Consider the following 17,240-nt stretch of genomic DNA (forward strand, 5'->3'; position numbering starts at 1 on the left):
AAGGCCGTAAGCCGTATTGCAAAACCAGCAACGTTGGCAACTCACGACAAGTCAATATTTGGTCCTGACAAACATTCTCCTGCAGGTCAATAGAACTTCATATGTGAAATATAAGCATACCATTTTGCTCATACCGCAGTTCAAACCAAACTACCAAAAGTTAGTTGTTTGTTATCGTCTCATAATGATTTTCTGAACGATTAAATGCTTGTCCTTGTTAATTTTGGCGACAAAAAAATAAGGCCGGGGCTGCGAAGCCTGTTGTAGGCTAAACCTAATGATAAAAAATAACGCTTCATTTCATTCGGATTATTTTCTAAGCAGCAAATAGAAAGTGTACATATAGGTATGTGGTAGATTTTGACAAACCTGGCTCATATAGTGTTGAGACACTTCTTCGGAAATTAAATGTTCTTTCGGCTGGGTAAACGCTATAGAACAAACAGGCGATTGTTTGTAAACAGAAGAGCGGTAAAAATTGTGGGAAAGAGAAAAAAATTGTGCCTGGGCGAGACGAACTCCCTTTTTGGAGATTACATTGGATGGTAGGGGTCTTTTTGTAACTTGGTGGTTTTCAACCTTTTGTCATGGCGGACCACTTACGAAAACTATATCCGCACATTACGGAAATGTGCTCGCGAAACACTGCTCTATAACGGACCATACGGTTGAGAACAGCTAATTTAATTTAAAAACTGCTTAGTCACAAAGCAAACAATAACATTAAATCAATGAAGCCCCAAAATTCACATGGGTCCACGTGAGCCACACCGGATTCACACCCTCTTGTGGTAATTGTTTACATATACCCTCTCAGCAAACTAACTTAGGCTTATCGAACTAACGGTGATAGACGGTAGGTTCCTAATCAAGGGCTCCGCGAATACATTTAGCGCGATCCACAAATGATATTCGTATAATGTCTCACGACGCAAATAAGAGGGTAAAACTTGCAGTTTTCCTGTCGTCACTTCTGCTTGCGGCGATTTCAACACTTACGTAACTGCAACGTAATAATTGATCATGTGCAAAACAACATGCAGCGCAAATGATTATATGATAACGAAGGGACTCACTTGAATATTGACAACATGTGCGCATTGAATGTTCTTTTAGGCGCAAGAAAATTTAACCAAAGTGCGACGTTATATCCACTCTTTTCGCGTCACAAGAACATTCTGGCCTCCCAAAATTGGGTCGCAACCCATCATATGCGGCTCCCTGTCTTAAACAACATAAGCTTCCTGCCAACGTTAAGCCACCCTAAAACACTTCAATGTACGTAAAAAATTTCGATATCATATATCAAACAATGGGGAATTCGGAATATTCTGCTGTTTGCACCACCCTGGCCTGATCTATACCAGGCGAGGTTACAGTTGTATGTCGGATGCTGTAATGTTTTGTCGGATGCTGTAACGTTCCCACGGAATTCATATGCGAACACCATAGCACAAGCTGTTCGTTATTTTCTGTCAGAGCATATTTTTGCATTAGTATCAGTGAATGGTAATTCGGACTGCAATTTTATAACTGTTTTAAAATTGATCATATCCTTTCCGTCTTTAGCTGATCAAATGTTGTTTAATTTGGAATACTGCCTTAGCTTCCAAGAACGGTTCGACTGTTCGCCTTTCAGTGTATAATAACAACAAAGATATAGCACGCTACTAGCGTGTATAGCTGTAACTAATCCGTACAACAGTGGTAAAAGTATTAACATAAATTCGATTGGGTCCAAAACCGAACAAATATAACTTCCCGCGGGGATCGCACTGATGTAACGAAGCACAGGTGGAGCGAATCGAACACTCGAATGTGGCCTATATTTGTCAAAACGAAATGAAGAAGCTCCATGCATTTAGATAGGCTGACCATGTCCTTGGCTATCATCCATTTCGCAGATTTTTTCACATGCAACGTCTGCAAAATCGACCAACCATGGCTTCCGCGTGCGTTGAACGTTAAAACACGTGACATTTCGAATAGTTTTATTGCAAGAAAGAAACTAAGTTCGTTCATCCTTGCTCACCTTTAACCTTTTTCGAATTCGCTCAACCTGCTTTGTACAGGAACACTGGAGCTCGAATGTCCGTTCGAATGAGGTTAATTGGATTCGCTTGGTTTTTCTTCCACATTGAAAGTACGGGGTTTTAGTCTTCGGTTTTGTTAATTTTTGTCGCATTGCACAAAACGAATGATAAGCACTGCAAATGTAAGCGCTCGACATTTTGTTTTCGTATTTGTTTTAAGTGTGGACCCTCTATTTTGCATGCAATGTTATGCAATCGAGCACACTCCATAGTTTCAATTATTATTTTTCTCCCATTCTAACAATTAAACACACAGTCAAAGGAAGTCTCGCCTATTTTAATATGATTGTTAACTATACCAAGATTTTCGGGAAACAGAAACAACATTTTTGCCCGTGAAAAACGAGTATATTGGGTTTCCCAATTCGTCCTGATTCCACCATATTCGATGTGCTTCCATCTGAGGACTCAAACAGACTTCCATGAATTGGGCGACCAGTGAAAAACAGGCGGGGCACAATTATTACGTAACAAACGTATTTCCGCCTAAATTGTCGTTTGTGGCCGTTTCGGCGGACTTGTTATGACACCCAGTGTCTAAATTCAGTAGTGTCGTAAAGCTTCTGCTGCTTTCCAAGCCTGCGTTTTCTTGCTGTTCGGAGGCCGCCGTTTCGCTGCTTTGGGTTCGGGCAACTTTTTTGGTGCCAACTTTTCGCCGTTTCGTCCTGATCAACGTGAAAACAAAACACTTTTAATCTAATTCCACTTCATAAACGTTTTTATTTCTACTTATGCTAATTTAGCATAAGGCTAAATTGAGAAGGAAAGCTAAAGCTATTTATGTGCAAAAAAGCCATAAAACTGGAGAGCGGCATCTCCAAAATTAAAGCTAATATGCTACTCATGCCGAAGCACACGTTTCAAGTAGCATATTTGCTTTAGCTTTTTTATTTAAACTAGTTAACTCCAAGTTTTTTGCACGACGTTAATTTTGTCAACAGGAATTAGAAATTTGTGAGCTGTGGACAGACGGCTACTGTTTCCAACCATAAGGTCTCATCAATGCGGCTTGTTGTGACTTATTGGCTCCATGAATTTTCGAATGCAATTATAGCGAAAATACGTAATATGTCTGTGATCCACCGATCACCAACTTGTTTTATTCAGTAGTCTGCTTACGTGTTGGTAGAGGTTGCGGAGGTTGCTTTGGAGGCCACCGGTTTTCTGCACTTGTGCTGTTTGAATAGATTTTCGCTGTCGAAGCCACGTAAACAGGATGCACAGTAGAAACCACAGGAATGAGCTTTTTCGTGTTTAAGCTGAAGGTAAGCGCATGTTAGGGGTTTGGAATTTGCAAATTATTACTGATGCTGCCAGGCATATTATCACTATACAAGACGGCCTTCTGACAACACTATTTACAAATATAGTGGTTGCTATGCAGGAGACTATATCAGGATGTACTCGCATAAATAATCGTCATCGCATAGCGACTGAAACGTTGGTATTTATAAATATTGTTGCCAGAAAGGCCTTTTTTGTATTAATTGTATATTGGTTTCCAAGGCTGTTTAAGGAACTGTTACTACCTAAAAAATGATAATTCCACACTACATACACACGCAATATATCCGAGGTGAATAAAAAAACGCGGTTATACATAAGCGTGCAAAATGCTACTTCCTTAAGGTATTGTTCTTAAAACGTGCCTACGTAAAGCAAAAAAAATTTTTTTTACTCGAAGTGGAAAATATTTAATGGTCAATCAGATACAGTTGGGTCAGACCCAAAACCGAACAAAAAACGCAAAAACTCTGGCAATACCCCAGCTACTACCTTGCTGGATAGGCGACTGTACGTTTTGGAGCAAAATGAACACGCAAACGATTTCTTTACTCCACTGTGACTTATGATGTGGTCTTTGAGCTTGTCGGCTCGATTAAATTCCTTCGTGCAGCCCAACACCGACTTAAGAGGACACTGAAACAAATACAATTTCAACGATACAAGTTCGCTTAATGTGTAACCACGTGGTGTAACAATGTGTAATTTATAGTGACTACAAGTACTATATAGTGCTGTTCTTGCTGCCAGGCATAGTAATTAATAGGAATTTAATAGGCAACGATTTGCGACACAGCACCGAGGAAGTCTCGCCGGATGGTGGACGAGACGTTGGTTACAATAAACACTTTCGTAACTTAAGTGCCAGAAGAACAATTCCAATTAATTACAAATACTATAGTTATAGACCAGAGACTGACACAGCGCATTGAAAAATTATATCAAAACAAAAACACGACAGCTTTTCACAACACCACAGACAGTAGCAACTGAATACCAGGTCAATACACTTAATCAAGACAAACACACTGGAAAAAAATGACAAAGTCACTCATGCATGACATTATGTGTGTTACTTTTCAAGAGGAGGGGGTCACTACCTGGGCATGATAGTATATCATAGGTACTGATTTGGATATTTAATAGTGTAAACTGTGAAGGAACATTTAATTAGTCATGAGTACAACATGGACAATTCGAATCACAAATTTGTCAAAATAAAAGGGAATTTCCCCTCCCTACCCTGAAATTTTAATTATTATTAATGCAACAAGCGAATTTCAATTAATCTGTTCTTCTGGCACAATTAAACGCATACTTTTATTCACCGACATTTCATCTGCTATTCAGCTATAGGCTTTATCAGGGTAATTAAGTGATATGTACAACATGCCTACCACAGCGACACAATAGTTAACAAGTGAATCTTCTATCTGTATAACCAGATAACTAAGGTTCGTATAGTAAATGGTCAAGACTGCTAAGGCCGGGTCCACACTCACGCTTTGCGCCGGCGGATTCTTTGTTTGTTTTAATGTCCCGAGCGTACGCCCGCACACCTGCGTAAAAGGAAACAAACAAAGAATCCGCCGGCGCAAAGCGTGAGTGTGGACCCGGCCTAATATCGGGCCTCGAAAACAGTTACTTACCTTAAACCTCTTAATAGTGTCATGGGTCAGCATGTGCCTTTTTACTTTGTCTTTTCGATTAAATGCGGCATCGCACTTCGTGCAACGGTATGGGAGCTCCTTGGTGTGGATTAACATGTGCAAGCGGAGATAGTAGACGCTACGTAAAGTCTTGCCACAAACGGTGCACCTGTATGAACGTAACGGTTAATATCTCGTTTTACTGTTACAATATTATTCTAAAACGGTTTCAAATATGTTTCCCAATAGGCACACGTTTAAAATCCTGACCGAGCTCGCTGATATTGTATAACATGACATGAAAACTCGCATTCGTTTACTTTAGTGGTTCTTAACCCTTGGGAAATGATAGGGTTGTATAGGTGGGTGATTAGGCGGCACCACAACATACAAAAGTAGTTGCAGGAGAATGTTTTGTATTATACTGTGTGTTGGAATTTGGTCACGCTACGCTGTAAGAATGCAGTAATTAAATTCTATGTTTAAAAATTTTAAATACTAGTGGGAAATAAGGATTCCGTTTAAACTGAAAGTGGGAAATGAGATAAAAAGGGTTATAAACCACTGGTTAAAAAATAGTACGCTCAAATTCGGCCAATACAGATAAATATCGTGTAGGGGGTCTGGGGACAGCAAAAGTCGTGTAGGGGTGGATCTAAAAATATCTACACGGGGAAAGGTTACTGTCCAAAACACATTGTGACGCAATAACGGCGATTTTGGTCGTAAGACTAATAGATAGCCACGTAGTACTGGACAAAGGGAGCCAGTGATGAACGTAAATCAATCGTAGACAACCCTGCTGTCTGTCACTAAAACAACGCCTTTTTTCGATGTTATAACGTATTATATACGACACCCCTGAGTCTTATAGCGAATTCCTTAAAACATTAGTTGCAGATTTTTGTGGATACAAAAGAAACAAAGAGATTGTGATACCAGGCTCGAAAGAACTTACTTTGCGCCTTGGGTGCCCTGCTTTCCCTTATGCTGGAGCAGGTAGTGTTTTCTTAGATATCTTTCGCATGTGAATGATGCGTCGCAAATCCGGCAAACGTATTTGTGGGGGTCGTTGCCCATGTGTTCTCGTAAGGCTGTTGGGTGGCTGAACTTGCTCGGACACAGTGTACATGCGTACATTCTGCAAAACAACGTCGTTTTAATGTGACCCGTAGCTGTCGTTGCTCTCTGGCCAGCAAAAAAATTCCAGTTCAATCTGCGTACTGGTGGTGCCGGATCAAGCCTTTCGGTATTTCCCGAGATACTGGTCGAGTTATTGTATTTCCGCAATTAGCTTTCGCATTAATTTAGTTTCTTATGGTACACAGTGCATACTTTTGCCAAAATAATTTATTTTTATATTTATACGTTCCGTTCATTACATAGTTCTGATTTTAAAAAATCGCCGGGCCAAAAAAGGTGAAATTTTACCATTCCGCAGGTCCTAAACAGTATAGAAGCACTAGTTTACAGACCCGTATACACTTAAGACTGCGGTAGTTCGCCTACGTGCATTTCAAAATATTAATTTTATGTGACTTTCCAAACGTATTTAAAACCGAGTTCGGACACTTCGCTTTCTCTGAAAAGTTAACGGTAGCGCAAAAATGATAGCAAAAAAAACGTTACTTTGTATGCGTGTTTTTCCGCTTGCTGTTGAGATGGACTTGGTACTGATGAACGCCAAGGTCGTGCAGAGATTTGAAGACTTTGTGACACTGATGACATCGATACGTCATACCGGACTCGTGGCTTTTAACGTGTTCCACGAACTCGTCCAGATCAACAAACGTTGACGAACATTCCTCTTTTAAACACTTGTAAACCTGATGTAGAATATGGGGACAAACGGTTTGAATGGGATTCGACTGCTTTGGTGCAAAACGTAATTATTGAAAGAAAACCCAAGGCCAAGCGCAAAACGCGTTTTTTATGCAACAATTTCGCAACATTTAAGGAAAAATATGTTTCCAAACGATAAAATCTGTTGACTTTCGTGTACTTCGTAAAGTATAAATTGGAATACACTAAATTTTTAACGCGTATATTCCGCACCAAGGCTACTGTACACAAAAACCCGAAAACAATGGCTGGACTTAAAAAAATGTGTTATTTGTAGCAACCAAAACGGCAGTGCGCCAAAAATGGGATATATTATATCTATACGATGAAACACACCTGTTTGTCTTTGTGTACTTTCATGTGGGATTTTCGCTTGTTGTACGACTGGAAGCTCTTGCCGCAATATTCGCACACGAAGGAGACGACCTCCTCGTCAGCCACTACGTTTCCCGTTTCCTTGGTACCTAGCTCACTTTCCGTGTCTACATCGAAAGGAAAATCGTTAACTGCGCAGAATAAGCCAAGTTCCACGGTGCACAAGGAGGCTGTTAGACATATGAATGTTTCACATTCTAAATTTGCCTGATAATGCTGTTACCTATAGGGAAATTTGACGAGCAAGGTATACCTTATTAGGCCCCGACAGAATTATACCAGACGTGTTGACCATTTTTTCAGGCCCAATTTTTTTCATTTGTGGCCTAAATGCCAGACACATTTAAGGCAAATTCAAATTCACAAAAAGAATTTTGACCTTTTCGGAGAATATGTGCGTAACGACTTATTTAGGAACCTCAGAATGGCGTAATTTGCATACATCGTAACCAAACATAAAGTATTAAAAAATCCCCTACATTTTGGCACTTTAAAATATATCTCCCTGGCGCAGTCAGGTGCTGAAGCAAACAACCGTCGGGATTTAACTTTCAAATAGAATAAAACCACTGTAGGTTGAAAAACAATGCGTTTTCAATGAAAACAATACACACACTCGCATAAAGGTGTCGGAACTGCATATATAGTACACGTCCTGTAATACACAATGTTAAAAAAACCTATCAACCTAGGAGTTTATTATTGAAGCCCAAATCTTTCATTGTAAATTTACACTGTGGTTTCAAACCTTTGGAGAAATGTTGAGGGAAGGAGTTCTTCCCCTTGAGCCATACTTTGTGGGATATCATGTGTTTTTTCACGTTGGACTTTTGAGCGAACGCCCTTCCGCACACAATGCATTGGAATGGTTTTTCCCCTGCAAAATGTCAACGAATATCGTTAGAATTTGGACTCCCGTCAAAATTGACCAAAAATTTTTCAGCGCACAATCACGATATAAATGTGATGTAATTTGTTCAAATAATTACGCATGTTCTCAGATGGGCAAAAGTATTGCGGGTTTCCTACGTACAGATTGTTGGACAAAATCCTGATAAAAATGAAACGATTTCTTTTGCACTGCGACGTATTGGGTGCAGAGTCTTGCAATAACTAAAATATGGGAACATTTTCCCGATTACTGCCTTTTATCAAGATCTTGTCATCAAGACAAAATGTCATTAAGAATACATCAAGCAGCTGTTGGTGTTGGTAATGACCTATGGATCTGTTCTTATTTGTCAAGCAGCCAAGTATTGGCAAACCATAAGCATCAGTGCCACCTATCATTTAACAGAAATATTTATTTCGCTTGATGGAATCATTAGTTTCTGTCTCATACTTTTTGAATGTTTTTTGATAACATGAACATTTTGGAGATCTTGGAACAATGTTTTGAGCAGTTGGGCTTGAAAACTAAGCAGAAAGTATTGCGTACCCGTATGGCTTCGCATGTGCTGTTGCAGATCAAAGTTTTTCGCAAACATTTTGCTGCAATCATGACATTGAAATTTCTTCTTGGAATCAACGAAGGACATTGTAATTGAATGTGTGTTGGACAAATTTCCAGTATGGCTTGTGGAATTGGTAGGTACTTCCGAAAACGCTTGCATAGGTCTGTGAAATACACATCATTAATCCATCTAGCAATCCATCAATACTTAAATGTTAAGCATTCAAGTAAGATAAGACAAAAACCCAAGTCATTGGCATAATGATTGTGTTTTTTTCTATATGTAGTATTTGTCCTACACTTAGGCATCATCAGTATAAGAGAAATGTGAGTTTAAAACAAAATACCTAAAACAAGACAAAAATTTACATTAAGGGGTAAGGACTGCACATTAGTACACGGCTTTTATTATTTTAGCACAAATGTTTTATTGCAAATTTGGGCTCTTGGAGTGTCCATAACAAAAATAGGTTTATCATGCAATGCCGATTGACAATGACATTCACTTAACCTCCCCCACGTAGTAAACATACACATTTCATATTCTATTTGCAAAATAAATAATTCGCAAGCATTTTCTGTACAAGTAATTTTGCAATGAACACTGAATGCCAAGGAGTTGCAAATTAACCTGTTAGTTTCAGTGGTTTTGTCATACAACTTTGGCAGTATGGTTTCCAGTGACTTTCCTCTGCTTTTTGGAGCAATGGCTTGGTTCTTATTCATTATTGTTGTTTGCATTTGAAGAATAGTTGGACAGTCATCATCCTGTACACAAAAATATTAACCCGTGCTGTTTAAAGGTGTTTTGCCAATTTGCTGTCTATGCTATATTTCACTAAACTATCAAAGTAGTTTAGTGTCTGGTGATGATAAATTTAGATGTAATCAGTGCTGCATTAACTTTCATTGCTGAAAAAAATGCTTCAGAGCATTACTTTCTTATGTGTTATAAATTGAATAAAACAATGGCCTGTATCTTAAAGTGGTGGTATATTGCATAAAACATATTCCATACAATGCAACATACCCAACATCAACATTTATAAACCATCACCCACATAAAGTAACAACAAAATGATCTTTTTTTAATTACCAGTTGCAAAATAGTAGGTGCTTGTTGTTCAACATTGTTGCCTGTTTGCAACACACCTAGATTCTGGGCAGCTTCGTACGGTGGAATTTGGTCGAGTAAAGATGATATCAATCCATTTCCGGTGTTCATTTCATGCTCAGCAATTCCATTCCGTCCGTTTAGGGCGTCGTTGTTGGGAATTTCAGTAACATTGCCAGAGTCCATTAGTAAATCGTCTGACACCACAATTCTGCAATGTACAACAAGTTGTTGGCGTAACATTCGATATTCTACTTTGAATGACAGTTAAGTACTTGTCAAGTGGCACAAAAGTGACAGTAAAGTAGCTGGGGCATACAACACATTTTTTTCCACAATAAATTGTTGAAATTTTGTGATTGAATATAACACGACTAAACATAGACTAGGAGGTTACCTTATGTTACATTTAGACTTCACGTTTAAATTTAAGCTCAGTCTTTTCAGCAACATCAACATTTTCATACCTAGCTGGTTGGTGCACAGTGATGCTGCATGTGGCACTTGAAGCTACACATTGGCCTTCGGCATATGAATACTGCGTCATGTTTCCTTTGCTGTTCATGGCATTCGGTGACACATTGTGATGGTTATCCGACATCTGAATGCTGAATAACAAAAGCTTGTGTTTGTCATTTGTTATAATTGTCGCCAAAAGCAAATTAAGTACATACAAATTAGTATTACAATAACCCATTCTCAATCAGTATAATATTTCAGTTTTCATAATTCACATTATTAAGATTTATAACACGGTGCATTTCAGAATTACAGTAAAACTCGGTTAATCTAAATTCATTTCATGTCCAGATTAAGCAAGCCTTGTTTGAACAATCTCAATCTAAAAATCCTAAAAGCAGTGTATCGTGTGTTTGATTTTGTTGTTTTACTTAGGTATAAAGTGCCAATCTAGGCTACAAAGACTTGGGCTAATTTTGTACCATGTACTATGTTCCACCTAGGAATATTGAATGGCACACTATAGTACAATAATGTAGTTGTCAAAGCAGTTCAGGATTTGCATTCCATTCATAGTTGGTAACTTATGCTATTTATTAGCCTTTTACCTTGGCAATGTCCCTATACAATGTATATTGTGGGTTATCTGTGTTGGTACAGCATATCGTGAACTTGATTGAATGTTTGTGTTGTTTGACGGAAGGCAAACAGAAAGCTGATTCATTTGATTGCCTGCAATAAATTAAAAATAAAGAGTTTACAACAATATTATGCAGTAGAACTTTTTTCTACAAATAACACTGTTCCTTCAGGGAGTCCTTTTAGTGCGTTATAAGCAAAGGTACATTTACCGCTAAAAAATTCGACGATTGACCGAAAGGTACGACAAAGTGGAAATCTGTGTGCCTGCTAGTCTACCAGCTAGCCTGTGGCATAGTCACCAGCTGCACTGATGAGACCTTACAGGTCGAAACAGTGTGTACACCTGTCTGCAGCTCTCATAATCAATGTGTTTATTAATATCTCTATCATGTTTGGAAAACTTTGTTGAACATGAATATAACAGCAGATCAAAAATGCGTATTTGCTTTAACACTTATAATGCTAATTTACATATAGCCACACATTTTTACCTTCGTTCATTGGAATAGATTGCAAAGAACTCATGTTATTTCCTTCATAACTGGCCTCCATTCGAGCATTAACACTGGATACTTCGTCAGAGAGAATGTGTTGTGACATGGGCGCAGTTGGGCACATTTGTTGTCGCGGTGGCATACACGGTGTGTTTTTGTGTTGGAAAAACATTTCCAAGCTGTTAAATTGTTGCTTGCATCTGTACAACACATGGGTGAGTGATTAGAAACACCTTGGCAACCTCTTTGTTCAAACACAAATTGACTGAGCAGAAATACACATATCGCTTTATGGCAAAACAATAGAAATTATGTCATGAGGCAAAAGAATTGTAAGCTTCACAAAAAATATTTGTTAGACCATAAAAACATTCGGCGCTCTCTGTTTTGACAACAATGATTTTTAATTACTATTACTTTGCACGATACCTTCAGAAAATAATTGTTTCTTACCTTCCACATTGGAATATGTCACTTTCGTCATTGTCGATTGCAGAATTCTGCATTGATTGGGCAGCACTGGCAATGTGAATATTTGGGGCACTGTGGTTAAGACCATCTTGCCTCCCATCTGATAATGATGAAGAACTTTCCAAAAATGGCAAATTTTCTGGTGCACCTATGCATTTGTTTGACCATGAGTTTTTCTACTTACATGCATATAGCAAGACAATAAAAAAATAAACGCTTACCAGGCGCAGACAACGACTCAAAGTACGACTGCATGGCCAAGGGACAGAGGTACTGTAAGCACGTAAAAGTCTAACCGTTTGCTCGGCAACAAGTCATAAATCCTGTATTGTTTTTACATGTTTCAGGGCTAAATCATGCGGACTAAAATTTTTCGAAACAGCAAACAAACACAATTTAAGCTCCACAGCTGATTCGGCGGTAGTCACACTTACGTACATAACTTGGTACTCTATGACAATCTTCATTTCATGCCTATTTCAAGAATTTGACAAAAAGGTTTAAATAAGTTGACCAAGAATATGTGAATTTTGTAATGTATCTTTTCAAATAATTCTCAACATGCTCGGGATTCCGCATGTCAAAAGTCTAAAAAAATGATAATGTGTCAGCAAAAACACATCCCTTGGCTGACGGTCCAGACAACAGTGGAATTGTAAACTACTAAATAAATCACCTCGCAAGATACCCCGAAATTTAATGATTAGGCGTAAACAGGGCCACCGCCTGTTTGTTTTTGTTTGTAAATTTGAGTTGAAATACTACACAAAATCGTAACGTTAATATACGCACGGATTTCTATGTTACATAGGCGTATATATGTGGATCAAGTTTGGAAAAAACTTTGTGACCCGGTGAAAAAGTATCTTCCTTGTTCGAAAGATTGTTCTTCATTAGAATGTCGCTTCTCACATCGAAGTATGTAAGATTTCTATCGAACGCACAAGCTATGACGTAATAAGTATATTTAACAACAATGACCGCAATACCGCCACTTTCTTTGTAGTTTAACACACTTACGTAGACAACCCGGGTGACACGAACGTGGATGTTTTGGAAAGGAAAAAGGCATGTCTTTTTTCCCGTCACTCTCTCTCTCACGCACGTCCATGCGGTGGAGTTCTTTGGCGGCAACTTGCAGGTTGTGGCGTCTGAGTTGGTGTTTTGCCATAATAATTGATGGTCATCCAGTTGAGTTATTACGATGTTACAATGTTTGAAGTTCACAATCAAGCAATTAACTAACTGTAAGTTATATATGTTTTCTTAGTTGGAAGCACCTGCACAAAAGTACCTGAAAATACCTGTGTATGCTCTAAGTCCACCAGAGGGATGTTAGTTGACAAAAAAAAAATCGCCAGTTAACAAAACTTTGAACGCGGGTTACTCGGCCACCTTACGAGGTAGCGCCATGATTTTTTTACACGATACAGATCATAGGCTGATCTTTCCAACGATACCAAAATTATTGGAAAAAAATGTATTCATATTCGGTTATTAATATCATATGCGTATTATGACATAAGTCGCGAAAACAAGATTCGCTTCGCTAAATTTTAAAGCATAACATTCTACGCGCTAAACCCTTTCAAACGATATCAAAACTTTTGAAAAATTCGCTGGGGCTTGTGCAGAAAAATGAATTTATATTTTTGAAACATGAAAAAATATCGATCTTAATAACTTTTTTTATCGTTATGGCCCAAGTTTCAATTTACAACCATACGAAAGCCCAAAAATCAAGCTTTCCAAAAATATTAAACATGTCTAAAAACACATTGAGCTGCCGCTGTACGAGCCGAATACACTTCAACCCTACACCCCCCACTGTAAACACGGTTTAGGGGTGCTCTGGTGCATACTTTCGCCGATAAATGTTGCTGTATTTATTTTCGTCGCTTTTACAGAGTTTTAAAAATTGCGAAATAGATGCGATATTATGGCGGTTTGTCACATACGTTGCGACAGCCAACGGCGCATCTCCTTTGTTGGGGTTTCTAACAACTATTTCGTAAACGTAAAAATGCGCATCGTTACCTCGGTTTTTAATCACGCTGCCGGTTGCGTCTATGTACATTATATCACGTTTAGTGCGTTCGTGGGGTTCAACTTCTCCGAGCATTTCGGGTTCAACTTCTCCGAGCATTTCAACATGTGTCAAGCGGGGGCATTGATTCGTTACACGTTGTTTAACTTTTTCCAATCTTAATCCTTTTAAATGGGTGGATTTTGTTGTTCCGGTTGGCTGACCAAACACAGAGGCGACTAAACTTTTAAACTTTATTAAATCGGAAAAATATTTTCATAAATTTTTAATTAACTAGAACTACAAAATTTTTATAATATGAACACGCAATAATGTTAGTTTTCATAGTAATCGGTCTGGTTTGAGTAAGTAATCGTTGGATTTAGCATAGCATCTCCGACTGAATTGATTCAACTTTGATTTCATTCGATAGTGGGATGGTATAAGGTTGTTTGTGCAAAAGAAAAGCTTGCGACTCGCTTTGTAGCAACATTTATCGGCGAAAGTACGTGACGCCCATACATATGGCTTGGCGGTTTAAAAAAGCGGCGGGCGACGGTCGGGTTTGAGTAAGTAATCGTTGGATTTAGCATAGCATCTCCGACTGAATTGATTCAACTTTGATTTCATTCGATAGTGGGATGGTATAAGGTTGTTTGTGCAAAAGAAAAGCTTGCGACTCGCCTTGTAGCAACATTTATCGGCGAAAGTATGCACCAGAGCACCCCTAAACCGTGTTTACAGTGGGGGGTGTAGGGTTGAAGTGTATTCGGCTCGTACAGCGGCAGCTCAATGTGTTTTTAGACATGTTTAATATTTTTGGAAAGCTTGATTTTTGGGCTTTCGTATGGTTGTAAATTGAAACTTGGGCCATAACGAAAAAAAAGTTATTAAGGAAAAATCGATATTTTTTCATGTTTCAAAAATATAAATTCATTTTTCTGCACAAGCCCCAGCGAATTTTTCAAAAGTTTTGATATCGTTTGAAAGGGTTTAGCGCATAGAATGTTATGCTTTAAAATTTAGCGAAGCGAATCTTGTTTTCGCGACTTATGTCATAATAAGCATATGATATTAATAACCGAATATGAATACATTTTTTTCCAATAATTTTGGTGTCGTTGGAAAGACCAGCCTATGATCTGTATCGTGTAAAAAAATCATGGCGCTACCTCGTAAGGGGGCGTTTTTTTTTTTTGTCAACTAACATCCCTCTGGTTCTAAGTCCAGCAACTTTCACCTCTCTTACTCCAGATACAAGTCTCATTCTGCGCCCAAGGTAGGTTAACATTTGTCATTTATTCATAGCTAAAGTGTTTCATTTATGTTTTAACTTTAGTGTGATTGTATTTTTGATTTCACCATCACCAGTATTTGCTATGTCATTGTTATCTGTGGCACTGCAGTGTTTTTTTTATCTATGTTTGGTTTAATATTAAAATCCTTTTATATCTTCAATTCTTTCTTGTTTTTTTTCCAATGATAAATCAGTAACTTACAATTCACTAGACACAAACTTTACATTCGATGCAAGCTGATTTAGAACAAATAGGCATATAGTATTTAAATGTTGATTTAATCTGTCTGAATCTGACACAAAGTTTAACAGAATAAAAGACGATTGACTTTAGGCAATTGTTTTTAGTTTTTATTACAACTCATCGTACAGGTAATGCTTACAATTTTTTTCATAAATAATTGGAGAAACAACCAAAACAACTGCCAATGAATCCGAATCATCAGCTATAAGGACCATATTGTATGATTTTTATTTCAGTTTTTCGATGATGTTTGGAAGTTCACTGTATCGATTGTCGACAACACAGCAAGAAAGTCTGAAGCAGACATACAAGAAGCAATCTGGAAGCAACCTTTATTAGGGTTTTCGAATGGACGTTTGTGTTGAATGCTACTTACTTATCACTGCAATTTTGGAAGTTAATGGTCATGCCCCCTAGTAAACTCACCAATTTACTGTTGTTACACTTTATGACAAATGCAATTATTTGTCTGTATATATTAATATAGTATTACAGTGTTGCCGCAATATACTTTTGCACAGGTTTTGTGAAACATAGACAGATAACTGCTACACAATCTGCTACTGTGATAATCACCATCCTTACACTAGTATTTTTATGTCATGCCATTCCAAATGCTGCTTACTTTGGTGCTCTTTATGTCCTGAAGCTAGTGACCGTTCTTCTAACTGTATTAAGGATGTTACTGTATTTACGTTTTTGTCTTAGGCTTTGTACACAAAATGCAACAAGGACCAAATATTTTTCAACAGTGTGTGTTTGTGTAGGCAATTATTAGGAGAGCAGGCCCACAGAATAGAAAAAACGAAAAACGTCAACAGATTATTTAGGGTCAGTGACAAACGCTGTTGACTATGGTTACAAAGTAGAGTTCTACCAAGGTAATTTCGCTATTCACTATCTCTCAATTAGAGAAAAACAATGGGACTTTATGCAATGGTCCACGTTGTTTGTACCGTTTGGTTTGTCTTATCAATAGAGAATGGTTTGTGAGGATCATCTCCATTGACGAAAAGCACGCGGTGAATAGCTTTAACTTGGTTTTGTTTGGGTGAGAACTGTAGTATGGTTTCCGTTGATCCGCCACGGGAATTACTGCTCTTTGCGTCACATTGTAAACGTTTAAAAAATGTCGAAAGCCATATTTCGTCTACAGGAATAATAAAGCACAAGCACCAACGCCCACCGAAAGGTCAACAACGCACAGATGAAAACATCGAACTATGATCCATATTGAAACAAACATTACACTAAAAATCCAAACCACATAATTTACCACCGATACGTATCACTACGGCAATTTTACTGATGATAGTAAAACGCCCACGCTTACGGATTATTCACTCAGACGGGTGAAATCGGTTTGACACGAGGTGTTTTGCGCTTTTGTTTCAACAATTTCGACGAGTGCGAACAAGCTTGATGAACCGTAACGAGTCACGTGATCCTAAAAAATCATGTTGTTTACGGGAATTGTATTGTGTTGGCCTTCGTCGGTTCACGAAGGGAAAGGTAATGCCAACGAGGTGTTTGTCTAGGTTTGGTTGCTATTTCACCGCATTCGCGTTGCATTTTCGTCCTTGACAGATGCGTCCAACCCAAATATGGCAAATAGTTACAGTCGAAACGTTGGAAAGTGTATAATTGTTTTTTATATTTGTTTGACGTAACTTCCGCGCCATTGTGTTCGACACATAGGCCACACTCCAGTAAATTGCGACCCATTGCTGAGAAAAAAAAAGGAACCAGCATACCTTGCACAAAATAGTTATCAGTTTTTATTGATAATCAGGTAAA

At 38.2% G+C, this 17,240-nt stretch overlaps 1 protein-coding gene across 1 annotated transcript; it reads right to left on the reverse strand.

The window, feature by feature from the left end:
• Positions 1 to 2,354: 2,354 nt before the first annotated feature.
• On the reverse strand, positions 2,355 to 12,291 carry LOC145906035 (uncharacterized). The gene is made up of 16 exons (XM_082993411.1): positions 12,098 to 12,291; positions 11,859 to 12,024; positions 11,403 to 11,605; positions 10,878 to 11,001; positions 10,278 to 10,418; positions 9,793 to 10,021; positions 9,328 to 9,464; positions 8,682 to 8,860; positions 7,992 to 8,120; positions 7,205 to 7,350; positions 6,656 to 6,852; positions 5,985 to 6,167; positions 5,027 to 5,195; positions 3,870 to 4,013; positions 3,213 to 3,352; positions 2,355 to 2,758 (listed from the first exon to the last, which is right to left on the reverse strand). The coding sequence occupies exons 1-16, from the start codon at positions 12,129 to 12,131 to the stop codon at positions 2,557 to 2,559; spliced, it is 2,523 nt and encodes an 840-aa protein (XP_082849537.1). The 5' UTR covers positions 12,132 to 12,291; the 3' UTR covers positions 2,355 to 2,556.
• Between the last annotated feature and the right edge of the window lie 4,949 nt (positions 12,292 to 17,240).

The sequence above is a fragment of the Ascidia mentula genome, chromosome 6 (assembly GCF_947561715.1).
Source record: "Ascidia mentula chromosome 6, kaAscMent1.1, whole genome shotgun sequence".
NCBI classification, from domain to species: domain Eukaryota; kingdom Metazoa; phylum Chordata; class Ascidiacea; order Phlebobranchia; family Ascidiidae; genus Ascidia; species Ascidia mentula.